The 27,763-nt window shown below is 44.0% G+C and overlaps 1 protein-coding gene across 3 annotated transcripts in view; it reads right to left on the minus strand.

Moving 5' to 3' along the window:
• LOC129713010 (paladin-like) overlaps window positions 1-27,763 on the minus strand; it is a 162,411-nt gene that overhangs the window by 119,851 nt on the left and 14,797 nt on the right. For 2 of the 3 annotated variants that reach the window (XM_055661856.1, XM_055661854.1), the window contains exons 2-3: window positions 3,006-3,200; window positions 626-728 (exon numbers count right to left, since the gene is read on the minus strand). In XM_055661856.1, the coding sequence (XP_055517831.1) occupies window positions 626-728; window positions 3,006-3,187 (285 nt within the window). In that variant the 5' untranslated portion in view covers window positions 3,188-3,200. The remainder of the gene's footprint in view (window positions 1-625; window positions 729-3,005; window positions 3,201-27,763) is intronic. The other variant, XM_055661855.1, reaches the window with a different exon arrangement.

The raw sequence follows: 27,763 nt of genomic DNA on the forward strand, positions 1-27,763 counted from the left end.
GCTAATTGTTTGTGATGTAGTTAAATATCTGGGCCCTGGGATGAAATTAGGTAATTAAATCCTCCTCCAGTGTATTACTCTCACTATCCTGATTATGTTAATGAATCAGTATAAAGAGTCTTTTAAGAAGGAACTGCAGATGCTGGAAAATCCCAGGTACACAAAAATGCTGGAGAAACTCAGCGCGTGCAGCAGCATCTATGCAGTGAAGGAAATAGGCAACGTCAACGTTTCGGCCCGAAACGTTGCATATTTCCTTTGCTGCATAGATGCTGCTGCACCCGCTGAGTTTCTCCAGCACCTTTGTGTAGCCAGTATAAAGAGTCAACTGGACCTAGGATTTTTCTAATCAGCCAGCGTGCTATTTATCCCAAAAGTCTATTCCAACATTTAAGAAGCAGTTAAGACAGGTACATGGATAGAACAGGTTTGGAGGGATATGGACCAAATGCAGGCAGGTGGGGCTAGTGTCGCTGGGACAGTGTGGGCAGGTGGGGCTAGTGTAGCAGTTGGCCAGTATGGGTAAGTGGGTCGAAGGGCCTGTTTCCACACGTTATCACTCTATGACTCCAAGTCCCTCACTTCTCCCAAGGACCATCACACCAGTTTACACTGTTTTCCTTACCTGAACCAAATGATGTTCTGGTAAGTTGTCTGAAATCCTCCCAACAGCAAAATTTGCTTTCAACAGATCATCGTGAATCTGAAACTCTTCCTTGCAGTTATAACTGAAATAAATAAAAAATAACAAATAAATAAATCTTATAAGCTTACATTATCACAATGAAGTAAAGCTTCCAACATTCTGCCCATTCTCTCCAAGATGGTTCATTTTAGGAAAGATGCCCTAATTTTCTGTCTATCTTTGACATTGGTCTATGGTCTTTGTGCCTCAAGAGCGAGGGGAAGCTGCATTTGTACCAACTTTCCACTTCATCCAGTCAGTATATGGGCAGGTATATAGGGTGATGGTGTGACCCATTAAAGAATGAAGTCTTCCTTGACCCTCAGAACCATCACAATGAAGAATAACCTCACTAGCTGTCCACAGATCACGAGATGGAAATCCATAACAAGAAGCCTGGATGATATTTGTCCTCAGAGAGTCCGATGGGTAACAGAAGAATGAAAGAAAGATGGAGCAAGGGAGAGACATAGAGAATAAGGACAATAATTACCAAGACTAAACAACTCTTTGTATTTTTCTTTAAAGGGCAGCATCTATTGTCCAATGTTCACCCTGCGATAGGAGCAGGAGGGAGAAGGGGCGGTGGGAGGGTTTCGGGGGTGGAGGGACGCGCTGGGCAGTCACGGTGGTGCAGCAGTAGAGTTGCTGCCTTACAGCCTTGAGACCCAGGTTCAATCCCACCTTCGCACGCTGTCTGCATGTTCTCCCCGTGACCGGCGTGGGTTTTCTCCGCGATCTCCGGTTTCCTCCCACATTCCAAAGACGTACAGGTTTGTAGGTTAATTGGCTTGGCAAATGTAAAAAATGTCCCTAGTGGGTGTTGGATAGTGTTAATGTGTGGGGGTCGCTGGACGGTGCAGACCCGGATGGCCGAAGGGCCTGTTTCCGTGCTACATCTCTAAACTAAATCTTAATTGGCCCCGTATCGATAAAACATTTAAGAGTCAAATGCTAGTTGATCTAGAGCCAGGTGGAGGTACCCCTTAGTAAGGAGGGCAGATCTTCCATGGAGGGATAGAAGTCAAAAGCAAATGAGTTACAGAGAATCTAGGCAAAGCCTGCATAGATTTCTCACTGGTGGTACATCAATTGTTCTGAGCTATGTATTGGAACAGGAATACAGGATATAGAATAAGATCTACACGCGTGATACCAGAACTGAGAGGTTACAATTATCAATGTTGTTGTCTCTGTACTGTACACTGACAATGACAATTAAAGTTGAATCTGAATCTGAATCTGAATCAAGAAACACAAGACGGGCAAAGGTTTTTTTCTCTGAAAGGTGATCTGATAAAGGTGACAAATGAATGGATTAGATGGATTTTGGAAGGTGATGTGAATTAAGGATAACCCGTAGCAAATTTAAGGGGGAAATTATGTTTAAACTTCTTTAAACACAGGCTGGGGAGTGTGGAACGTTTTGGCACAGAGCAAGGATGTAGTGAAAGGTGGAACTATATAAATATAATATTGATGGATATATATTAGCGTGAAATGAGATGGGACGATGTTTCCATGAAGTATAAACAAGAGATTGTATGTTTGGCCTGTGTCTGCGCTGTAAACCTCTATGTAACATTTTACTTGAAGCTCAGGACAGTGGAGAAGGATCAGCACAAAAGTTGAAGTAACTCAGCGTGTCAGACAACAACTCTAGAGAAAAGGAATAGGTGACATTTTGGGTCGAGACACTTCTTCACACCTCAATTCTGTCCCAATCCGAAACGTCACCTATTGCGTTTCTCCAGAAATGCTGTCTGACCTGCTGAATTACTCCAGCTTTTTGTGTCTCTCTTTGGTTTAAACCAGCATCTGCAGTTCCTTCCTACACATAGTGGAGAAGGATCTGCTTTGAAACATAGAAACATAGAAAATAGGTGCAGGAGTGGGCCATTCGGCCCTTCGAGCCTGCACCGCCATTCAATATGATCATGGCTAATCATCCAACTCAGTATCCTGTACCTGCCTTCTCTCCATACCCCCTGATACCTTTAGCCTCAAGGGCCACATCTAACTCCCTCTTAAATATAGCCAATGAACTGGCCTCAACTACCTTCTGTGGCAGAGAGTTCCAGAGATTCACCATTCTTTGTGTGAAAAATGTTTTTCTCATCTCGGTCCTAAAAGATTTCCCCCTTATCCTTAAACTGTGATGCCCTTGTTCTGGACTTCCCCAACATCGGGAACAATCTTCCTGCATCTAGCCTGTCCAACCCCTTAAGAATTTTGTAAGTTTCTATAATATTGATGGATATATTTGGTCATTGGGACTGTGGTTATGCCAGCACAGGGGAATTTGAATAGCCGGACTCACGTGATCAACACAGGTGCCACCTTGTTGGTGATGATGGATTTGGCCTTGTTGTGGATGCTGAGGGTCTGGAAGGAGTTGACACTGATGGAACGCCTGCTATCGGTGGTACCGTTGCTCTGCCCATTGTCACTGCATGGTCCTGTGGACACGGCTTGCTGGGCAGCGCTGGCAGTTGTCCCCATAGTCCACCAACTGCTTTAAAACAAAGGAAAATAATGTTTAGACAAGACGGAGCCATTAAACGTCGATAGTGATTCTCAACGCAGTACTGGCAGAGAAGTCACTTTACCCAATGCTCCAAAGAGCAGCGAAGGTTATCCTAGCCAACATTATTTACCTTTCTGCCGACGTCAATACCTCGGACATATTTTAATGTAAAATGATTATGATCTACTCCACCAGCAGGACAACAGTGAGTATCCCATTGCCAAGACAGCCAGGACTGTATCCAGAACAGTTTTCGGCAGCATCAAGGTGGAGGTAATCTATCCCAGGATGGAGCCGTTTGTCCTCCAGGGAAGTATCTGTCCTGGAGGACAAACGGTTAATGCTACAAAAAGCAGGTTGAATATCACAATGCCGCACAAGTCAAATCAGCCGCTCCATTTGATAAACCCTTTGTTGTCTATAAAGTATCCTGATACATCCCAGGTGGTGGAAGGAGCTATATAAATGCAACGCTTTCTTTAACCTCGGTGGTGGAGGCACGTTGTTTAAAAAACAGGCCATTTTAAAGAGTCAAGGATCATTTTCAATGCCACGCATGTTGCACGAGTTGACAAAATGTATAAAAACGTTGAATCAAACAATCCCAACTGGGTGAAATTGGTGCTACTCCTTTCTTCTATCTCCTTGCTCTACATGAAAGGTATTAGACAATAGTATACTGTGGTAGTTTCCCTCCGATGTATCACCTTGGATGGCCATTGCTTAGCTTGTGAGCATTGACATCAGAAGTGATAGGCTTGGCCACCAGTACATTTCAGCCTCCCTTTTCATTTCCTTTCCCCACATCCAACCACATGCACTTTCAGTGTGGGCCTCCGGATGGTGACCTGGAGTCAGATCCATAGCATGTAGGGAAGAACTGCAGATGCTGGTTTAAATCGAAGGTAGACACAAAACGAAGGTAGACACATGGAGTTAGTCTACCCCCATGACAGAGGGCATGAGTTATACAGTTTGATAGCCACTGTACGAAGATGTATAAACACCGAGTCGTTCAGCTTCGTATATTAGCATAACATAGAATGAATACACATAGTTGTTGTAGGTTCAAGCTCCTAGAAGAATCTAAAGAACGGACGAACTGGCACACTAGTTGACATAGTGGAAGACCCGAGCTGGATTACGGATCAGGTGTACAACAGTAAAACCAGACATGGATCACATCAACTAATGGTGATTGACCCACAGCCACAGGGAAGAAGGATCTCCTGTGACGAAGGATCTCCTGCATCTTGGTGGAACCAGTCCGTTGCTGAAGGTACTCCTCAGGTTGACCAGTGCTTCATGTTTTTTGTGTTTTATGACTGTTGGCAGATCAATTTCCCTCCTGGGATTAATAAAGTTCTATCGTATAGTATCGTAAAATGGTAGAAGGGGTTTAACCTGGCCAGGTGTGAGGTCTTACATTTAGGGAGGTCAAATGTAAGGGAAGAGCATATTAGTTAATGGCAATACTCTTGACCATTGATGTATGAAGGAATTTGGATGTTCAAGTCCATGACTCCCTGAAAGTAACAATGTAGGCAAAAGGAATGGTAAAGAAAGCGTACAGTATATCTGTCTTCATTGGTTGGGGCACTGAGTACAAGAGTCACAAATGCCACGTTGCAGCTTTATAAAACTGTGGTCAGGCCGCATGTGGAGTATTGCGTGCATTCTGGTTGCCCCATTACAGGATGTGGAGGCTTTGGAGTTAGTGCAGATGCTAGGTTTACCAACATGCTACCTGGGTTAAAGGGCGTTATTTGTACGGAACAACAAATTTGTTTTCAACAACAAATTTGAATTAGTTCAAAATTCAGTTTCAATTGAACAAACTCAAACTGTTTTCTCTAGTGTTTTGGAGGCTGAGAGTTGACCCCTCAGAAGCTGAGAAAACTTAGACAGACAGAGAAAGGATAGACAGTCATCATTTTGCTCGCAGGGTATAAATGTTAAATACAAGAGGGCAAAGCTTAAAGGTAGGAGGAAGAAAGTTTAAAGAGAATTGTGTGCTCTTTGGTCTCCTCAATTGAGCAACAACATCCTTGCTATGGAGGCAGTGCTGCATAGGTTCACCAGGTTAATGAAGGAACTGTAATGAGGAAAGATTGGAACGACTGGGCTTGTATTCACTGGAAATTTAGAAGGGTGAGAGAGAGGATCTTATAGAAACATAGAATTATAAAAGGACTGGACAAGCTAGATGCAGGAAAAATGTTCCCAATGTTGGGGGAGTCCAGAACCAGGGGCCACAGGCTAAGAATAAAGGGGAGGCCCTTTAAAACTGCAATGAGAAAAAACGTTTTCACCCAGAGAGTTGTGAATTTGTGGAATTCTCTGTCACAGAAGGCAGTAGAGGCCAATTCACTGGATGAATTTAAAAGTTAGATAGAGCTCTCGGGGCCAGTGGAATCAAGGGATATGGGGAGAAGGCAGGCACGGGTTATTGATTGTAGATGATCAGCCATGATCACAATGAGAATGGCGGTGCTGGCTCAAAGGGCCAAATAGCCTTTTCTATGCTTCCATGTTTCTAGAGTCCAAGCAAGGACAAATTTGAAGCCACTTTATCTGATTGCATGCAACATTCATAGCAGGAGAGATAAATTGATGGCATTCAATTCAATTCAACTTTAATGTCATTGCACAAATACAAATATGGGTACAACGAAATGCAGTTTAGCGTCAGTCCGTAGTAATAGTGCAATATAGAAATAAAAATACAGAATAATAGTCATTATGGAAGATAATGATAAAGTGACCAGCGGTGAGAATTAAGCCTGCCACGATATCTAAAGTAAGATTGACCAAATGAAGGTAGACACAAAATGCTGGAGTAACTCAGCGGGTGAGGCAGCATCTCTGGAGAGATGGAATGGGCGACGTTTCGGGTCGAGACCCTTCTTCAGACTGATGTCAGGGGAGAGGGCGGGACAAAGATAGAATGTAGTCAGAGACAGCAAGAACTGGGAAGGGGAAGGGGGTTAAGAGAGAAAGCAAGGGCTATCTGAACTTATCAGATTTGCCTTGACCAGATGAAGTAGGTGGTCGCTCTGATAGTGCAGAATGAGATCACTCCAGTAGAAGGAAAAGCATTTTATTTCTGAAAATCATGGAGGATTCGTTTTAATTAATCCAAGGAGCAGGAAGAGGCCAAAGGTGTTAATGAGCATGGTCTACATACCTGAAACAGCAGTTGCAATGTAGAGCAAATCACAAGTTCAATGGTGCTTTATGATGAAATTAGAGCATATACAAGGATAATACAATCATCTTGGGGTACTGTAATCAACATATGGACTGGGCAAAGCAATTTAGATGAGAGAGCAGCAGATCATAGTGATTTGCCAGTTAAATATGTAGAGGAACCAATGAAGAAACCTGCTCCTTTCATTCAGTATAATCAATGAGAAAGAGTGAATTAAAATCTGATCATTGAGAGCCTTTGGGGAAGAGTGATAAGTAAGTAAGTTTATTGGCCAAGTATTCACATACAAGGAATTTGCCTTGGTGCTCCACCCTCAAGTAACAACATGACATACAGTGACAGTTACGAATGACTCAGAAAACACTAAACATTAATAATAATAAAACATTAATGATAAAACACCATTGATCAAGCATGTGAACCAACAAAATACTAGATCAAATGGAGGCTACAGATTTTTGGCTGTTGAGTAGAGCAACTACTCGTGGATAAAAACTATTTTTATGTCTGGCTGTGGCAGCTTTGACAGTCCGGAGTCGTCTTCCAGAGGGAAGTGATTCAAAGAGTTTGCGGCCAGGGTGAGAGGGGTCAGAGATGATCTTGCCCGCTCGCTTCCTGGCCCTTGTAGTGTACAGTTCATCAATGGAGGGAAGGTTGCAGCCAATAACCTTCTCTGCTGATCGGACGATTCGCTGCAGATGGAATTATATATTATGGTTGAATGTGATTTAGTTCAATCTGAAACCAGGATCTCAAATCTGATTAAAACAAACTATGAAGGTACGAGGCATGCACTGCCTGTGATAGATTTTGAAATTGCATTAAAAGGTTTGACAGCGAACAAGCAATAGTTAAAGTTTAAAGAATTAGAGGGTGGTTCACAAGCAAGATTTATCCCTTTAGGCACAAAAAGACTACAGGGAAACAATCCACCCATTGATAGAAAGCGAACTTCAAGACAGTGCTAGATCGAAGGCTTACAATCTTCCAATGACGGGCAACAAGTCAGAGGACAAAAACATTTCAGATTTCAACAGAGGGGAATGATGAAATAAACAAGGAAAGGGAAAGTAGGAAGCAAGAGTAATCAAGGAAGTTTTAAAAACTGTAAAAGATTCTGTAGACATGTAGAATTGGAGTATGTGAAATTTAATTGGGGAATAAGGAAATGGTAGCGGAATTAAATATGTTATGCTTTTTGGATCAAGGCACAGAGTGTCCCAGGGAAATATTACAGAACAGCAGAGGGGAAGCCTGATGAAAGTAACAACACCCACCCCCACCCCCGACTGTGGTGTCGGCCTCAGAGCTCCCCCTCCCCTCCAACCTATGGTCCTCACATCAGTGCTCCCCACCCCTGTGGTCTCCCTGTTTCCACCTCAAAGCTCCCCCCCTCCATCCCTCCCCAAGCCCCCACCTCATATCTCCCCTCCCCACGTCAGAGCTCACCAGTGGTCCCGGGTATCAAATGGTAAAATTTACGCCTGAGCAGTGGCACTTCCGTTTGAGACTTAACATCTGATTTATACAAGTGTTCATGGGATGTACTCGAGAGCATCTATATTTATCAATCTTCACCTCAAATCTATCTAACGATAGACCTTCAGAATCTAGCCAAAAGGAAATAAAATTGGGACACAAGACATTGCAATTGCTTGAACTTTGAGCAAAGCAAAATGATGGGAGAAACTCAGCGGGTCAGGCAGCATTTCGGGGTGGGATCCGTCAGCTGGAGTGGCTGTCAGGTACATTAAACAAAACAATTGTTGGCTTTCCAACTGGCCATGGATAGAGGAGTCTAAGGGTTGGACAGTTGAAGGCAGTGGGTGTCGTGCGAGGAAATTCACTGTAATATGACTAGTCCAAGTCAAACCTTGGCTTGTTACAAATGCACGAGATGGTTCCCAGCTGTAATTAATCCACTGCCACTTTGCCACCGTCGAATACTCCTCGTGGCTGAGACCTCAGTTCCCCTCTTTCACTATAATGGACACATTTTGCTTTAAAAATCAAGATCATCCCCTTCCCCCAACCATCACAAAAGCGCCTTATTGCAACCAAATAATAGAAAACTGGTTCACTTCCAAACTGGTGCTCCTAACACTCATTAACTGCACATCAATGCACAAATACTATAAAGCCTCTGAAGCAGAGATAGACCCGTGGGACAAAGTTCGTCGCCATGACCACACTCACAGTTCGGTGTAACATTGGAGTTTGACTTTCTTCGAACACAGAAAAATCGCAATCTCACACAAATCAGAAGTCATGCCGTCTCAGTCGCATCAAGATAAACCAAATAATTAATAGCCACACAAAACACTCTGCAGGGATTCTCCCACATTGCATCAATTTTACTTTGCATACAGGAGCACAAACTTGCAGTGCTGCTTCCCGAATCTACGGCTTAATTCTTAATACAGCACAGGAAGTTTTCAGTAAACATACGAGCCGCAACAGCATCAACACTGGACTAAATGATGTCAAAATTAATGACTTGTTTACGTTTAGGCAACGTTTCACACCCTGAAGCTTGTGGCATTGTTAAAAGGATGGTTAATTGCACTTCACCACACTATCCCCATCTATTTTGTTATCTATCCACTCAAAGCGTTGACCCCAGCATCATAGCCAGAATTTAATATTTGCAACTGTCCAGGAATCACCTGGAGCTTCCAAGAATCAAAGGTAAAATACCAAACAAATTAAATGCGATTTAAAAATGTCATATATATTTATTGATGAGAACAATTTCAAAGACATATGGACCAGCCCCACTTAGGCGACTTTTTTGGCGACTGCTGGAGACCATGCTCGCCACATGTTCGCGGGTGGTTGCCGGGGAGTTGTCTTCATGATCATGAGGAGTTCCCGCAATCTGGGAACTAGTCGCGGCCTCATTAAGATCGCCGTGAATTTTTCAACGTTGAAAAATTAGCGGTGACCAGTATGAAGCTGCCATGGAGAGTAGCGAGATTTTTCGTGCCGTAGGTGGGTCGCCAGGTGGTCCTAGTGGGTCGCCGAGAGGTCGAAGGTTCTCGTAGGTTGTAGCCGGTGTTGACCGGTGAATTTCATCGGCTCAATGGGGGAAAAAAAACAAAACATAAGCAGTAGTTATTGACCGGTAATGTTGAATGTCTGCCGAGCTTACAGCCGTGTATCTCTGGCTTCTTAAAAGTTGTCTCAACTCCTTCCTCCTCCCCTCTTTTAAAGGACTTACCGTACACGGTGCTTTAGCCGTCTTAATTACAGCGCCAACCTTCCTGTTCAGCACGGTGTGCGTCTGTATCACATTGGCTTTGCACCGTGCGAATTTCACTCACACAGCGCTCCCCCGCTTGCCCTGTCCCCCGCCTGCGTAACTGTGCGTGAGTGTGAGTGTGCGTGTGTCAGCCGCCGTTGCACTTGGCAGCCGCCAGTAGGCGCCTGAAAAATCCATTAGGATTTTATTGTGGAAGTGCTGGAGAGACTCAGCAGGTCAGGCAGCAAAATTCTCCTTTTGCCTGCTTTCACGCATTAGCTGCCAATGCTCTGTCCTGCCCCTCCTCTCTTTCAGCTTTCTACCCCCCCCTCCTCCCCACCAACAATCAGTGTGAAGAAAGGTCCAGATGCGAAATGTCACGTATCCATGTTCTGCAGAGATGCTGTCAGACCCACTGAATTACTCCAGTATTGTGTCCTTTTTAGCTTTTTTTTTCTTTTTTTTATAGAGAATTGTTATTGAGATGTGGACACCATTTATAATCGAGCATGAGGAAAAACAACATAGGGTGGGACTCTATTCACAAACAGGCCAGCCCTTTCTGTGGTGGAAAGTACCCCCTCACTTAAACCATTAATGAACCAGTTCGATGTTTACTCTGTTAAAACTGGCACACCAAGTAGTCATTTTGTGCCAGAGATAGCTCGTGTGGTAGGGATTATGGCTACAAGACTGCAAACCCAGGATTATCACATTTGCTACTTTAGTCCCACATTTACTAGATATAACCATATAACAATTACAGCACGGAAACCGGCCATCTCGACCCTTCTAGTCCGTGCCGAACACATAATCTCCCCTAGTCCCATATACCTGCGCTCAGACCATAACCCTCCATTCCCTTCCCATCCATATAACTATCCAATTTATTTTTAAATGATAAAAACGAACCTGCCTCCACCACCTTCACTGGAAGCTCATTCCACACAGCTACCACTCTCTGAGTAAAGAAGTTCCCCCTCATGTTACCCCTAAACTTCAGTCCCTTAATTCTCATGTCATGTCCCCTTGTTTGAATCTTCCCTACTCTCAGTGGGAAAAGCTTTTCCACGTCAACTCTGTCTATCCCTCTCATCATTTTAAAAACCTCTATCAAGTCCCCCCTTAACCTTCTGCGCTCCAAAGAATAAAGCCCTAACTTGTTCAACCTCTCACATATCTCTCACACCCTACCCCCAAATGTACCTTATTGTGTCTTGGTTGCACATATGTTAGGCGCTGCCTAGTTGACGCAATAGACTCTAAACAGCGGGATAGACATTAAGTTAGAATATAATACATTGAAGCTAGAGCAGTCCATGAGATTGGGGCTCAGCATGGAAAACTATACGAGCCACAAATTACTGGCACAAATGTATTGAGCACATTAGAATTATCAATATAGCTGCAGGTGGATAGGAAATTACTTCCAAACAAAGAGAACATTTGTTCTTGCTGCTTGTAACTTAATTTGAAAGTCAAAACAGACCTTTATTGCAATTAAACACGATAATAACTTCAATGCTATTAAATTGGAGAATCACATTAATAAAAGTTTAAAATGGCCTCAACCACAGTCACCCAGGATATCCAATATTTAGCAGTATGTGTACAACGTGACATTGTCATACAACAGATCATCACTCATAAATTGTAAATACTTCCTCCTTGTAATTCCATTTTCGCCCTACCACAGTCTCCAAGCTCCATTTCCTCTCTGGGTCAAACCTCCTAATAATTGCTCAAAATCAGCATTTTTGGCCAAACTTACTAGCTCTGCTGCCATTTTCCAGTCATCTGTGTGTGTGTGTGTGTCCTTTGCACAAATACGACATCAGCAGCTCTGTATAATTGCAGACTTTTTTTAAATGACCATCTAAATTTAATCTCAGATTTGTGTTTCAATATTTAAATTGTTTATGTGTAGTGTAAATATGATGACTCATGCCATTTTTTTCTTCACCTTCGATGCAAATTAAACGCGTTTGATAAGAAATGGCATTTGCTTTGTAATCTTCTTGCTCAAAATACCAATTGAACTGAAAGCAGGCAACAGGCGAGCCTTTGGTGGTAGAACGTCCCGCTGTGGTTTGACAGTCCATTGAGTGTTTTGTGCATCGGTCTCGATTAGATGCTCAAATACTGAAAATTCAATCAATATAACATTGGCATACCAATCAAGAACAGGCCCAATATTGGAACGCGTTTTGGGGTCGCAATGACTGAGGAGCTCCCATTTAGTTTTGGTAATTCTTTGAAAGGAGGTCGTGTCACAAGCAAAGCTCTTTTGAAAAACGTAGGACATTTACAAGATTTGTAAATGCATGCCCTGCGGGTAGTCTTCACACACGCACAGTATTTGTCCATTCGTATGGAAGATGCATATATCAACATAACATGACTTTTTGTTTTACACATTAATTCTGTGGGCAGTAAGTCTGAGGGGTTTATACACAGGTTCCAACCTCCCAGTGTGGCAATGCAAGAAGGCTCTAATTTGCAGTCTTCCCTCATGGAACCTAACAGATAGACATGCCAAGGTTCAATGGCCCTGGACCTTGGAATGTGCAAGCCTGCAACACTCAGCCTTGCACTAGCTTCAGACAAACTAACATGCATCTTTCACCGAGAAGATCCTCCAGCAATGTCCTCCTCAGTTTGCATCTCCAGGGACAGATCATCGAGCACAAAGACCTCCCTTACACTGCTGTCCCAGATGAATTTCAAAGCCCACTTCCAAATATTCCTTGCAAGCACAGACTCCAGAAAGAGGTAATGAGGTTCAATGGTACTTTATTCTCATGTGTACATAAGTTCAATGAAATTATTTATTCTGCATACAGTTCAGGAACAATTCTATTATACATTAGGCACAATCATACCAATGACAAGAGTGTAAGAGAATAGACTACACAAGTCTCCATGTTTCAGGCGTCATCTTGTACGCTGAAAGTCTGATTTTTATAAATATGTTAGATTCCTTACTTGGCCAAAAAGGCCCATAGTCCAGGTGGTGACACGGAGTGGGAGTTGCTGGGGTCATCCTGGCTAGGCAATGGGGCAATGTCCTCTACCGTTGCTCCACCGCTCCGTGCTGCTGCAGGCCGCATCCAAAGATGTTGCGGATCTCGTTCCTACCACAGCCTCTTCACGGCAACATCTCATGGAGCAGCAAGAACCAATCCCCTAAACAGACATCTGATAAGTTATAGGAGCAGAAGTAGGCCATTCGGCCCTTCAAGTCTCCTCCGCCATTCAATCATGGCCGATTTATCAACCTCATTCTCCTGCCTTCTCCCCGTAACCACCGACACCTGCACTAATCAACAATCTGTCAATCTCCACCTTAAAGATATACCCATTGACTTGGCCTCCACAACCTTCTGTGGCGATGAATTCCACAGATTCACCACCCTCTGATGAAAGAAATTCCTCTTCATCTCCTTTCTAAAGGTACAGGCTTTTATTCTTAGTCTATGGCCTCTGATCTTAGACTCTTCCACTAATTGAAACATCCTCTCCACATCCCCTCTATCCAATCCTTTCAGTATTCGGTAAGTTTCACTGAGGTCCTCCCCTCAGTGAAACTTACCTCCTCACTGTAAGTTTCACTGAGGTCCTCCCAATCTCATAAACCTCCTCTGGACCCGCTCCAACACCAGCATATCCCTCCTCAGATATGGGGCCCAAACCTGTTCACAACATCATGTTGATCATGGATCATGGAATTGATCATGGGAGAGCCACCTTTGAGGTTGACCAAATCAAAAGTAGGGAGTGGGAAAGAAGGGCCAGCGGCTCAGCGCGGGGCTTTGCAAAGAGGGGCTGCCAAGAAAGGAGGAGAATTTGCCATTTCTTTAGAGTTTTAAGTTATTTCTCAGGTCAACCGCCCTGATCAAGGGTTCTAACCAAAAACCTTCTCCCATCTTCTCATCCAGGAAGTGACTGGCTGCCAGACGTTTGCTGCAGTTTCTTGCTTCAGTCATATCTGCAAATCTGGTGGTTTGAGAACATGAAAACAAACTGCAAATGCCCCCGTAGAAGTTCAGCAGAAAGACGTCAATTTTTCCTATCTGTTCACAGGGATCTAGGCCAATGTTTCTAGTAGAACTGTCATGTTAATTTATTTAATACACCTGAACCTATCCAGTTGAATGCGAGTTGGCTTCACTTCTGATATTCAATCTATAACAGACTACAGGAGGAAGTTTATTTAAAAATGTTACACTGCCTTTTGACTAATGTGTTAAGGTTTAGGGATGAAATGTGTATACCAAATACAAATAAATGACCTCTTGTTTTATTAAACAAAAGAAAGGAATGGGAAAGAAACTATGGGAAAATGTTCCGCCCATTTCTGTCTGATACTCCAGGTGTACTTTCAACCAACCCACCAAGCTTCCGATCAACTCCAAGCCCTCAATTACACCTCCAGGAACAAATAAATACCTAACGATTTGAAATAGTTAACATCTCCAGCAAAATATTATTACACGCATCAAGAGCCATCAGCTTATAAAAGCAGAGAACACTGCAAATACCAAACAGGTCAAACCCCTGCCCCACGGTACGAGTTCATTCCAAGAGCTCTCCCGAGTTTGCCCTGATTCGAACTCGGAGATTCACGGTAATGGCCACTCGTCGGTACTCGGGGCTCTCGTGGACTTTTTTTCAACATGTTGAAAAATCTTCACGGGTCTTCCCTTGCTTTCCTGCCGTTAGCTTTACGAGCCACTAAGAGACGTCCCCGAGCTCCGACGTACCCGCGATGTTCATTCTCCGTGCTTACCCCGAGTTTGATTTTATTTAAACTCGGGAGAGCTCTTGGAATGAACTCGTACCATGGGGCAGGGCTATAAGGCAGCAACTATGGAGAGTAAAACATTTCAGAACTAACAGCTGATGAAAGGTAATTGACCTGAAATATTAACTGTTCCTATCTCCATAGATGCTGCTTGGCCTGCTAGGAACTCTGAGCAGTTTCTGCTTTGATTATAGATTTCTAGTATCTGCAGGTTTTTAGCTTTACAACATACTGTCAATGATTGCTTTTTAAAAAGGGGTTGGCATTGTCTGTAGGAGGCTACAGGTTGGCTATTTATGAACCATGACATTTAATGTAGAAATCCAACAAGTCTTTAAAAAACAATGTGGTGAGGAGAGTATATGTATCAGGCTGGGCAGCAGCAGTACAAATCAACCAGCATGTTCTCAATTTACTGCTGACTTATGACAACATGAAGGAAGTCATTCAGATCGTTAAGTCCATGCCTGCACTTAATGGAACAATTCCATTCCCTGTAGACCGATCACTTCTTATTTTCCGAGCTGATGTGCCACTTATTCTCCCTTCACAAGCTACCAAGAGGTCATTTACAGCAGGCAATTAACCCATCAGCATGCGCAAGGAAAGGGAAAACCCTCTGGGTATTTTACCTACAGTCTGCACAGCACAGTAATAACATGCAGGTGTGGTGCGAATGCTTTTAGTTTGTAGAAAGACCTGGCCCTTCAGAACAATCCAAAGATATATTAGGCATACACTTTGCTTGTGGGTGAAGTGTGTTATCTAACTACCCAGAGTTGGATAGTCACAAATCAGTTACACTCCCTCGCTGAAGCAAGGAACTGCAGATGGTGATTTACAAAATAGGACACCGAGTGCAGCTCAGGCAGCATCACTGGAGAACATGGATGGGTGACGTTTCTGGTCGGCACTCTTCATTGGACTTATGAAGTGTCCTGACCGGAAGGGTCCCAGCCCAATACGTTACCGACCCACACCCTCCTTTGTTGCCTTTCACGCTTTCAGCCTCATTGAAGGGTATAATGAGCAGTTCAGAAATGAAAGCAACAGATTTTACCTCCAAGAACGTTGTCATACAATCTCGCTTGTGACAGTGGTGTTTCAACAGTAAGGTACATCTAACATTGCTGAACTTCCCTGGGCATTTTGCAGGTGTACATCGGACAATGTTCCCTTTCCCCAGCTGCAGACTGCCAGGTTTTTATTGCCCTTGCGGTATGATGTGGAGTAAGTGAACAGGATTCAGTGGTGGAAGTGCAAGGAAAAGCTCCCGGAAGCCCAAATCCCAGCTTACACAGAGGGCCCCTCCATTAGCTTGCCCACCTGTCACTTACACTGCAGCCACAGGATGAGGTGCAATCCTTTTGTGTCATTAAAACTTTCAATTCCAGACATCGCTCAACAGGAAGCCAGCAACTGCTGAACTCAGAATACAGTTGTGGTTTGTCACAGCCTTTGTCTAATAAACATCCTCTCCAAATCAGTCACGCGCGTTTGCTGCTTTCCCACCTATGGTCTTTATAATTCCAGCCTCGTTACAAGGTATAATGAGCAATCCAGAAATGAAAGCAACATTTTACCTCCAAGAGCACTTCTATACAATCTCTCGTGTCATTTGGTAACATGCCATTGGCGTTTCAACAAGTTACATTGACATAGCTGAACTTCCATAGGCATTTTGTATGATGTTTCTCATTTTGATGACATTTCATCAGATGTTTGTCACTGGACTACATCATATAACGTTAGAGGCACTAGGAAGTGTAGATACTGGTTTACGGGAAAAAAGACTCCTAGTGCTGGAGTAACTCAGCAGGGCAGGCTGCATCTCAGTAGAACATGCATAGGTGATCTTTCTGGTGGTGACAGACACAAAAAGCTGGAGTAACTCAGGACAGGCAGCATCTCTGGAGGAAAGGAATGGGTGACGTTCTGGGTAGAGACCCTTCTTCATACAAAGTACTGGAGTATGATGCCTGACACACAGAGATACTCTAGCACTTTATGACATTGTATGAAAATAACTCTCGGACAGATTACCCAAGGTATTGTCAAAGATCTAGGAATGACTAAAGGGGAGAGGGGGAGAAGTGAGTTCAGTACCTATCCAAATGTACCGTGGTCTTCTCAAACAAAGTATATGTGAAGGCCCAGCACGTGACTGTCCAGATCTGCAAGTGGTGACTGTCATTTTATACAGCGCAGGTGGAGGGCATATCCTGCCCATTAAAACCCGTTTGCCTGTATGCGGTCCTTGTTTACGGATGCTATTTCACAGAGTAGCTTCCCTAAGATTAACATTAACTTTGTCCTGTGGATTGGTACATCTTGTTGGTGAAAGCGCCTGATCTTAATATTCAGCACCATAATCTGCATTAGTTGCAAACCAAGTTTCATGAATAGTTTGATGCGTTCAATGAACCATGACGTATTATGCCATATATTTACATTTCTAGGCTCATACTCCATTTGAAATGGAGGTTGTTAGATAAATCTATTGATCAGGGCTGGAAAATGCACCGGAGGAACAATGAACTGCAGATGCCACTTTCCAAAAAAAGACACAAAGTACTGGAGTAACTCAGTGGGTCAGACACATGGATGGATCTCCGGACATGATGCCTGACCCATTGAGTTACTCCAGCACTTTGTTTCTTTTTTTAAAGTGCACTACTATATGTAACCAATATTATTCTTACACACATGAAATGTAAATCATCCACAAATCGTTTCGAAGAGATATCATCCTGCATTTCAAAGAACGAAGGTACAATGGTTTTGGTCACAAATTCCCTTTTTTGCAAGATTTTGCAAAAGTATTGGTAAAATAATTTGCGGGGTTTTTGCCCTGGCTTGTCCTGCACCAGTTAATGCGGTTCTATATGTGGCAAAATCTACCATCTCCATCCCTTGCTGCAGTTGCAGTACCAAGGTCTCTGTCCTGAAGTGCTCCACAAGTTGCAGAATAACCAATGTCAAGCCACATTATTGAATGAAATGGTTCTTTCCATTATCTGTGCATTCAATTCACATCCAAATTTGAGAATCTAATTAAAATCCTTCAACAATAAAGATCTTTACATAGCATTATTCATTGTCACCCATGACGCATCTTATACACCAGGAACAGCTCAGTTCCCTGCAATAATTCAAGGCTAAGGATGCACAGGCATGCCTCATAATGTCAACAATCGCCACACGTCCCATCAAAACCATTACATTTTAATTCCACACACATCCAGAGTACAAAGCCATCTATAGACACGAACTGAAGTAGATCCATAGAGCATGGAAACAGGCCCTCTGGCCCAACTTGCCCATAATGACTAAGATGTCCCATCCACCCTAGTCCCATCTGCCCACTTTTGGCTCATACCCTTTTTTTTTTCTTTTTTTTTTTTTTAATAATTTTATTTATTAGAAGTAGTGTACATTACAATAATATAAGCCAAGAATAGCATAATACCTTTCTTGTTCCACTTCATATTTTAAACTTAAAAAAGAAGAAAAGTAAAGAAAGTGAGATAGGATAGCAAGTGTGTGAAAGAGTGATCCAAAAAAGACACAAAGAATTCGAAAGAAAAAAGGCCCATACCCTTCTAAACCTTTCCTATTCACATAAAGCATCTTGTCCGGGAACATTACCATCTGGTTTGGGAATTGCTCTGCCAAGGCAAGAAGGCTCTGCAGAGAGTAGTGCGTTCGGCCGAACGCACTATGGGAACTTCACTTGCCCCCCTGCAGGAACTATACATCAGGAGGTGCAACTCCAGAGCCAACAATATCATGAGAGACCCCTTCCACCCCTTCAACGGACTGTTCCAGCTGCTACGGTCAGGCAAACACCTCCGTTGCCATGCGGTGAGAACGGAGAGGTTGAGAAGGAGTTTCTTCCCAGAGGCGATTCACACTGTAAATGCCTATTTCACCAGGGACTAACTCTACTGAACGTTTTTCCTTCCATTATTTATTATGTAAAAGAATATGTGTGTTATGATTGTGTTTATAGTTTGTTTGGTTGTTTGGTTGTTTGTCTTTTGTACAAAAGTCCGCGAGCATTGCCACTTTCATTTCACTGCACATCTCGTATGTGTATGTGACAAATAAACTTGACTTGACTTGACTTGCCCAATTGTCTTTTGGACATGTACATGGAATAGTGTATTGATATCTGCCCGAGTTTTCTTAGTAAAAATAAAATCACTGGAGGTTTGAAACAATTAGTCAGGCAGAATGGAAATAATGTCAGACCCAAATCAGTTAACCTGTAAAAAAAGGTTGGTTATTGGGAGATCCAATAACTACCAGGCCTTAAAAACTTAGGGCAGATCTGCATCCAAATGGCAGCCCGGTTTGTTTATGTGTAACCTGGATATTAAAAGCCTATACTTTATAATTGGGAACTCAAATTATCTTTTGAGATGCGTAGATTATAGGTTAATCTTCCATTCCTGTAATTTTAGTGCAAAAATGCAAGATGGCATTCCACTCAGAACTGAGAGAGTTTCTCTTTGGCAGTCGTTCAGGATCGAGGATGTGTTGCTGCCTGTTCTGTGGTTCCAATGTGACTGATGAGGCCAATGTAGAATGTGTAGACTTCCACTGGTGCAGCAGAAGGTGCCTGATGTGATGGCTAGGTGGCTTGGTATATGGTGTGCATGCTTTGATGATTTTGCTGGGCTTATGAACGATCCCACAAGCATCTCAAGGTTCTCAATGCCATCCCAAAGCTCCTTTTCCATTTGGATTTGGCACGGACCAGCAAATTCTACGAGTCCGTGAGAATGATACATTTCTTCTCGAAAGGCTTAACACACTTTGAAACATTTCCTCTGTTTCTTGTTAGCTACTGCTGTGAAAGAGCTTGATCCCTGTGTTGCTGGAGAATCATTTATCAGGCCCTCAATGCCTGGTAAATAGGCCTGGGAAAGGCTACCTATGTAAGTGAGTTGGGAGATCAGATGCATGCAAGAAATCTCCAAGCATTATTTAAAAGGGCAACAGAGTTATCCTGCCTATTGTACTTGAGCCTACGCTGTAATATTCTGTTTGATTTAATGTTACTCAGCACCAATAAACCAGACCCACCAGTCCCTCCACCATCCTATTAGATTCTACAGCTCTCCATGAAGTCCAGTCAAACGCCACCGCCTTTCAAAAACACCACAGCAACAAATATGGGCCTTGAAGGCTGCCATAAAATAGATGCTCCGATCAAGTGTCTTGTGTCTTATGTCAGGATAACCTGAACTTGCTTGACCTTTTGTTTTATTTCTTCATTTCGGCTTGACAAATCGAGATCAATCACCGAAGGAGACTCGAGTTTGAGTTCCGCTCGTGTCGATTACATCCTTATGCTCAACCTAATCAACCCGGGGCAGTCCATGCAAACGTCTATATCAGGGGTTCCCGACCTTTTCCGTCCCGTTTACCCCCAGCAACTTTAATAGCACAGAACAATGTTATGTCACTTAAGGGCCTGTCCCACGAGCATGCGACCTGCATAAGCGCGACCAAACTGGAAGCGGGGGCCGCGCGGAGGTCGAGAGATGCCCGTACAGGGCCGGTCCCACCAGCATGCGCCTGCATGCAGCGAACGTGACCAAAACGGAAGCGGGGGCCACGCGGAGGTCGAGTGAGTGACGTGAAGTTCGAGCGAAGTCCGTGGGAAATTCGCGCGTGACGTACGGCATCAAGACGCTGCGTACGGCGTCAAGACGCTGCGTATGCCCATCGAGGCGGTACGTGCGGCATCGAGGCAGCTGCGGGCCGGCAAGCCGTTGCCGCGCGGAATTTTTGAACACGATCAGTTTTTCGGAGCCCCGCGCGATGTCGGGACCAGCTCCGCACAACTCCATACGGCTCCGGCGATCAAAGTGGGACCGGCCCCGCGAGGCCGTACGGCTCAAGCAACCACGTTAGGTCATGCTTGCCGCATGCAGTTGCATGCTCGTGGAACAAGCCCTTTACTTATGAACAACTAATGATGAACAGATACCGTATACCAGAACCAAACACAGTCAATGAGAAACAATATGTATAAATCCAGAATCAACAAATTTGGGAACCATTGGTCTATATTGATGTATATAGAATATTAAAAGGAATAAGTCAATTCCCCCACAACTGCTTGTTTTATTAAGCCACATTCATTTGTGAGGACTGGTAGAATCCTGTTCGCTGTTATCCTGTGGTTTAATGGCATAAGATACTGGGAATGGATATCCACTGCTTTAAATACAATGACCTCTATCTGGAAACACACATCCACCTTCCAAGACACTGTTTGGTACTGGGAATTATATCAATATTACAGTGTGTTGAAAGGAACTGAAGTTGCTGATTTGTGTGGAAGATAGACAAAGAATGCTGGAGTAACTCAGCGGGTCAGGCAGCAAATCTGGAGAAAAGGTAGGGGTGACGTTTCAAGTCGGCCTGAGGATGGACCCGACCCAAAACTTCACCATCAAGAGAGAAAAACACTGCAGGAAAAAAAATAAGGATTTGGGCGTGGTGAATTCTGGTTCGCTACAAGCTGCTAATTAGCCCATTTCCTTGACACGAGTCAACAGCTCTCCAATGTGTTTGTAGTTCATTTAGTTAAATTCTTAAATGCTTGCGGGAGGAAGCATCGATTTGAACTGAATGAAGGTCGCGTTACTTAAGCCCGTGTCCCATGTGGATGCCAGGGATACAGTTGTCTGCATTGGCTCCTTGGTTGTTTGCTTGTGGCCTTTAAATAGGAAAGTCAGAGCGAGTGCAAGGCCGGCTTTCCTCTGTCCAAGGGAACTGCTGGCCAGGTGCTTCCTGCGGCTGCTCGCTCACTTCCTTCCATTGGACACGGGCAGCGGCTGTGTGCCTTTGTTCTCCGATCGTTCGGACACATGCTGGGCGCTCATAGGCACAGTCTGTGCACCATAAAAGGAAGAGTCGCTGAGAGAACTTCCACTCACTGTGGCAAATACTGCTTCACTGGACAGTGCAGCAGCAGCAGCAGCAAAGAATGTGGTGCATTATAACACTGCTGCACCTTTCAAGTCAGTGGGGGCTCTGCAAGACGGCTGCCCTGCCAGCAGCATGTTCATCATTTCTACTTTTTTTGTCTTTTTTTAGTGTGTTCCAAATGTGTGTTTTAATGTCTCTTTGTATGTGAGGTGGCGAGGGAGGGGGGAAATCGCTTTTGGTCGCCTCCTCCACGGAAAGAGGCCACTTTTTCCATGTAACCTCCCTCGCGGCCTAACACCATGGATGAAGCCTGAAGCTGAGGTCTAGTCTGGCTGCGGCGCCAGAGCCTGGGATCCCTCGTTGGAAATCCCCAGAGAAGAGCTCCGACCACCAGCCTGCGGCCTACAACACCTTGAAGCCGCGGTCTGCGGAGCTTCTAGCCACGGGCGTGGCATGGACGGACTTACCATCCGGAGCGGGATCCCTTGCCGGGGATCCCTGGAGAAGAGCTCCGCCACCAGCCTGCGGCCTACAACATCTTGAAGCCGCGGTCTGGAAGCACCGATTCTGGACTTGCCTTCCAGGCGAGAGGGCCTGTACATCCAGCCACCTGCAGCGGCGACTGCAGAGGTTTATGGCCCCGACTACGGGGGAACAATGGAGGAGGACTGCACTCTGTGACTTCCACCACAGTGAAAAATGCTGTGGTGGATCCCCATCTCCTGCTTTCTCCCCATAAATCCCGACACCCTATCCAATCTCTCTTTGTTATAACTAAAGCCCCTCCATCCAGGCAACATCTTCTCTGTGACCACTCCAGCACAACCATATCCATCCTATTTAGCGTAGCAACTTGAAATGCACCAGAATACTCACAGCTAATCAATATTTTGTTAGGTTGTAACATAATGTACAAGCTTCTATATTCTATTCCCATCAAATGAGGCAAGGAAGCCATTTGAAACCCTCTTCAAAACCCTATCCGCCTACACTGGCATCTTCATGGAACTACAGGCTTATATTCCTGTGCTTCAACACTCCTTGCAGCCTGATCATTTATTGCACATCCTATCCTTATTTGATTTACCGCTCACTCCTTTCTATTCCATCCACAAATGCTCCACTCAAACTCTCCAGCTGAAGAATACTTACTGCAGCCTCAGAATGCCTTCCCTACCATCTACAACACCATCAACTTATGTCATCAAACTTGCATCTCAGCATTCTTGTCTAAATTATTAATATGCACCACAAATATCAACGGTCCCAACAATGATCATAGATTTCAATCAGAAAAGTGTCGTGCCATCACCATCTTCTTCAACCTATCACCATGCCAATTCTGAAACAGACCTGGCATCTTGAAATGGATCACATCCACTTTAATCTCTTTCAGCCTTCGTTCCAAGATGTCAAGTTCTTTAGAATATTTTCTTCCTAACCTTGGTCACCTTGCAAGCATCTATTGGTAATGGCTATTAGATCATATCCATTTATTTCTACTTATCACTAATGTATCGACCTTGTTGAAAATGCGGTGCGATTCAGGTGAAGAGATTATTTTCTGGTGCACTTCTGTATACGATCCACCTCTTCCTGCCCTAAAACCCTTTGGTTCCCATTGTCCATTAAACAATCCTTCACTATAATCATGGTGCACCAGATCTTTTGTGACTTGCTTCCTCACATGGACATAAAAGTATCAAGGAATCTAGTTCCAAGGTAACTTCTACTCAGTCCAAAACGGTGGCTTCTAGTGAGCAGGAGAATTGAGGGGAGTGGATTGAGTGCTGATATTTTAAGGTAACATTGGTGATTGAATTAATAAATCTGAGAAATGTAGCAAGGTAATCAAAGAGTGACTTCACTAGACGGCAGGAAATTAATTAGCAGATTATTTTCTACCAACTTCAAAGTGACCGGCACTGAATTGTGATCCAATGCTAAGGTCGAACTAAAATTCACCCCTTAACACTAGAATATCTTCTTCTTCTTCTTGCGAATGGCGTGCACAGCCTAAAGTTGTCGGACAACTTGTTCTATTTGATTGTGCACGCCGGGTTGATTGCATTTGTCGAAACTGGGCGAACCTCGTGAAGGTTACAATCTCCCACCCCAACACGAGAGTATCAGTGAATACCCATTAGACTTTACTTTAGAGATACAGAAACAAGCCCTTTGGTTGATGGTGGATCTGCAACAGAAATGGCCTCATCCGCCATCACCAGTCACAGCCACTCTGCACTAGTCTTGCAGGCTGTGAGCATGTCAACAATTTACAAGCATCCAACAAATATAATGGGAAAATTCTGTAATTCAGCAAACGTCTAACTGAGCCAGTCAGATTCCTCAAGTGGAAAGACCTTCTGCCCATGAAGAGAAATAAACACTGATTTATTTTTTCACTGCCCTGGAAATTCGCTCACAGAATTAAGAGAAATATTGGTAAACTTTCACAGGTATTTCTGAAAATATGACCCGTGTTTCCAACACAGAAACACATGGAGGATGCTGGCCACCCCCAATAACATTACTCGCGATGCAACGCATGACAAACATCATTTGAGTAAAGTTTAAGACTATCATGTAGTCCATAGATGGCACAGACCTTGGCAAAGGGGCAGGTGCTAATTGGAGGGTTTTGTCTCCACCCACAGACGCTAAAGAATCATCCCTAACTGGATCACTACTTGGGAGTCTGAGGCTTTGGTCTTACTCAAGGTGGGTTTCCCCACACCTTCTCATCCACAATAAGTGTCCCTCCTCCACTGGCAATCACCTCGTCCTCACCTCCTGTAACCAGTCCAAAACACTCCCGACTACTTCAGTCAATGTCTCTCAACATTCAATATTCCAATTCTTGCATAGATTGTAATTAATCTTTCAGAATCAGGATAGCAAACCAGAGGTGAATTACGTGTAGGAAGGAAATGCAGATGCTGGTTTATACTGAAGATACACAGAAAACGCTGAAGTAACTCAGCGGGTCAGGCTGTTTCTCTGGAGAAAAAGTATTGGTGACTTTTCGGGTCAATCCGAACCTTCTCCTCTTCCTTATCTCCAGAGATGCTGCCTGACCCACTGAGTTCCTCCAGCACCAAGGCAAATTCATTGATTGTGAATACTTGGCCAATAAACTTACTTATTTACATTTTAAAGGAAATAATCTCTAGTACGAATCATCAGCTCCAATAAGAGATAGTTTTATGATCTAACAAAGATTCATGGGGGAGTGAAGCCAAACCTGGGAACTCTCAGTCTGACCCCAAGTGTCTGGTGAATAGAAAATTATTGGCTATCAATACTTTTAAGTGAACAACTGTAAATGCAGACTTAATAGATACAGCCTTAGATCTTTCTCGATTGTTCAGTACCCATCTCCTCCCTGCGAGCTGCCCAGCCACAATCAGGACCATGGGCTGGCTGGCCTTCAGGTGAAAGGCACCAATCCTTTGTGCTGGCCTTAGAGAGGGCTCTCATCAAAGAATGAATACCCATTTCTGGTTGCCTCAAGAGAAGTTGGAACTTATTAAACTATCCATTTTCAAATAATCATGCTGCTCAGAATCTTAATGTTGCTCATCCTTGTTGAACCCAACTATAATCTGCCCAGCCACAAGGAGACATCTTTTTTGACCCATTGGCTCAGAATAATTTAAATTATGGGGAACTTATTTAACTGTCTTTTTTTACCCATTGGCTCAGAATAATTTAAATTATGGGGAAACGACGTCCAATTCTGAACTGCTATACACCCCCAACCTCCTTCCACATCCCGCCTTTTAGTAATCAGGCTGCTCATTCATTAAATTGGAAATGTCGATTTTTTTTATTGTCTTTCAATGTTGCTCATCCTTGTTGAACCCAACTATAATCTTGTCCTGAGGCATTATCTTTGCTTCGCAATGTATACACTGTTTTGATTTCAAAAGGCTCCAACACTGAAGTACATGGAAGATACAACACAGGGCCAGATCACTCAGCCCGACTGCTGCATGCAAGTGTCAATGCTCCACGACAAACATTTTGTCCCCCTCTCCCCTCCCACCCCCCCGCTAAGCTGGCAGTCACACACTATCCACTTTTTCAAATCTGCCAGCATTATTCCTGCCTCAGAAACCAATTCCTGATCTTCATTCTTGTACATTTCCCCCACCCCACCTCTGCACCCATTCCTTGATGCTCCTTCAAAAGATTACCACCTACATTATAGGGCCCTTGCCAGACAGTTCCGAGACAAATCACTAATGAATCAACTGTAATTGTGGGGAAGTTAATCTGTCCCTTGTCGTGCTGTTCAACCCAACTTTAGCAGCTGCCGTGTTCAGTGCACCTCGCTTCTCCAACCCCTAACCATCTGGCTGCTAGACATCAACCGGTTCCGTTTCTGTACTTCCAGCTGCTGCCTGCGTCACCAACATAGTGTCGGATGTTCGCAAGGATCTGCAATCAGTCCTGCTCTCCCATTTCCCTCCACCCCAGGAACAGAGTCTTCTGCATGGAGCACAGATGCAGTGAGGGGGAGCAAAGTCACATAATGTTACAAATGCTCTTAGTCGGGGGGAGTTCCCCCTGCCATGGGCACCATGTAATCCCGTGCTACCTGCTCCATGGTTGGATAGTCGGCGACTAAACTGTCTCCCCCTCCTGGTTTGCCAGCCAATAGACAATAGGTGCAGGAGCAGGTCCATTTGGCCCTTCGAGCCAGCACCGCCATGGTTGATCATCCACAATCAGTACCCCGTTCCTGCCTTCTCCCTATATCCCCTGACTCCGCTATTTTTAAGAGCCCTATCCAGCCCTCTCTTGAAGGCGAGGGGGCTGTGGACCCCCAGCACGACCAAAAACAAGGCCTGTCAAAGGGCGGATGAGCTTCTAGCGAGCCAACGGCCATCCACACTTCAGTAGAAGTTGCGATCACTGTCGTACACAGCATTGTAAGGAATGATGATAAAGCACACACACACACCAAAATCCTATACTTCCAGCGGCGGACGTCCACAGGATCTGGAGGACAGAGACGTGTGGTGCGTCCGTCACCGTTCCCGTTGGAAACCTGCACCACTGCGTCGCTAATGTTTTCAACGATGAAGTCTTAGTGATGACTCTTTGGTGACCCTCGGACTATCCTTGGTCAGACTTTGCTGGCTTTACCTACCGCTAAACATGTGTCTCTACACAATGCAAATGGCTCGATTGTAATCATGTATTGTCTTTCCGCTGACTGGATAGCACACAACAAAAACACTTTCACTACCTCGGTACACGTGACAATAAACTGGCTCAGATATATGGTCCAAAACTCATTTCAGCATTAAGTTTGGTTAATTCTCTGATGAGTAAATGTCCAACAAATGGACTTGGAGACTTATAGCTTCAGACTTCTGAATAATTAGATGAAGAATGTTGGCCCAATCTCATAATTAATTACTCAAACACCATGGTTTGATTTTCTCCCAAGGACAACCTGCTCTCATTTCCAGCTAGAATTAGTTTATATAAGGACTATTATTCACCTGTTCTCCAGTTTGAATAGAAGTATGAAATAAAAAACATATGAACAATGCCAAAAATAATGTCATAACAAACCACTCATGATAAATCAAGCAGATAAATAATAATGAGAGAATAACAGAGGAAACATTGGCCAGCTTTCTTGATTAGAAATCAATGACGTCAGATGAGAAAGGATTGAATAGGTTGTTTAGACACCTGCAAGAAATGGTATTAATGTGGTCATGGTCCTATTATCCAACACCCAGGCATCCACTCTTGGGAAACAATGATCAACTTCAAATATAACACAGCATCACCCGCAATCTGCACGTACGCAGCAATTTTATTGACCCATGATATCCCAAAGCTCTTCAAAAGACAACACGACTTGAGCAACAAGCAACTGAAGGTACAAGGACATGATATCAACAGCATGGTTGAAGAGATAGCCTTTTATGGAGAATCTCAAAGAAGAAGTGTGAGAGAGTTAATGGCCTTGTCAGCTGCACTATGCTGTTGTGTGCAGAACATCGAGGTTGTGGAAATATCCGCAGCTGGAAAACACAGAGAGTTAACAGGCGATTGAAGCTTGATCCAAAACAGGCTCATGGTCGATTTTGGTATTTTGTTGAATACTGTGGTTCAAAGGAACTTCTGCCCTCCCTGGCGTGGGCTGGAATGGTTCGTATCAAGCGGATGATGGTACAAAACCTCACTGGGGCAGAGGGAAGCTCGCCCATGGCATGCGGGTGTTTGAAGCATCTGGAGGACATATGCCAGTCAGGAAAGATAATGTTCACAATCTGCCTGGAACTCAGCTCAGAGCTATCAGCTGCTCTTCACAACCCCCA

The sequence above is a fragment of the Leucoraja erinacea genome, chromosome 34 (genome assembly GCF_028641065.1).
Source record: "Leucoraja erinacea ecotype New England chromosome 34, Leri_hhj_1, whole genome shotgun sequence".
In the NCBI taxonomy this organism is placed as follows: Eukaryota; Metazoa; Chordata; class Chondrichthyes; order Rajiformes; family Rajidae; genus Leucoraja; species Leucoraja erinaceus.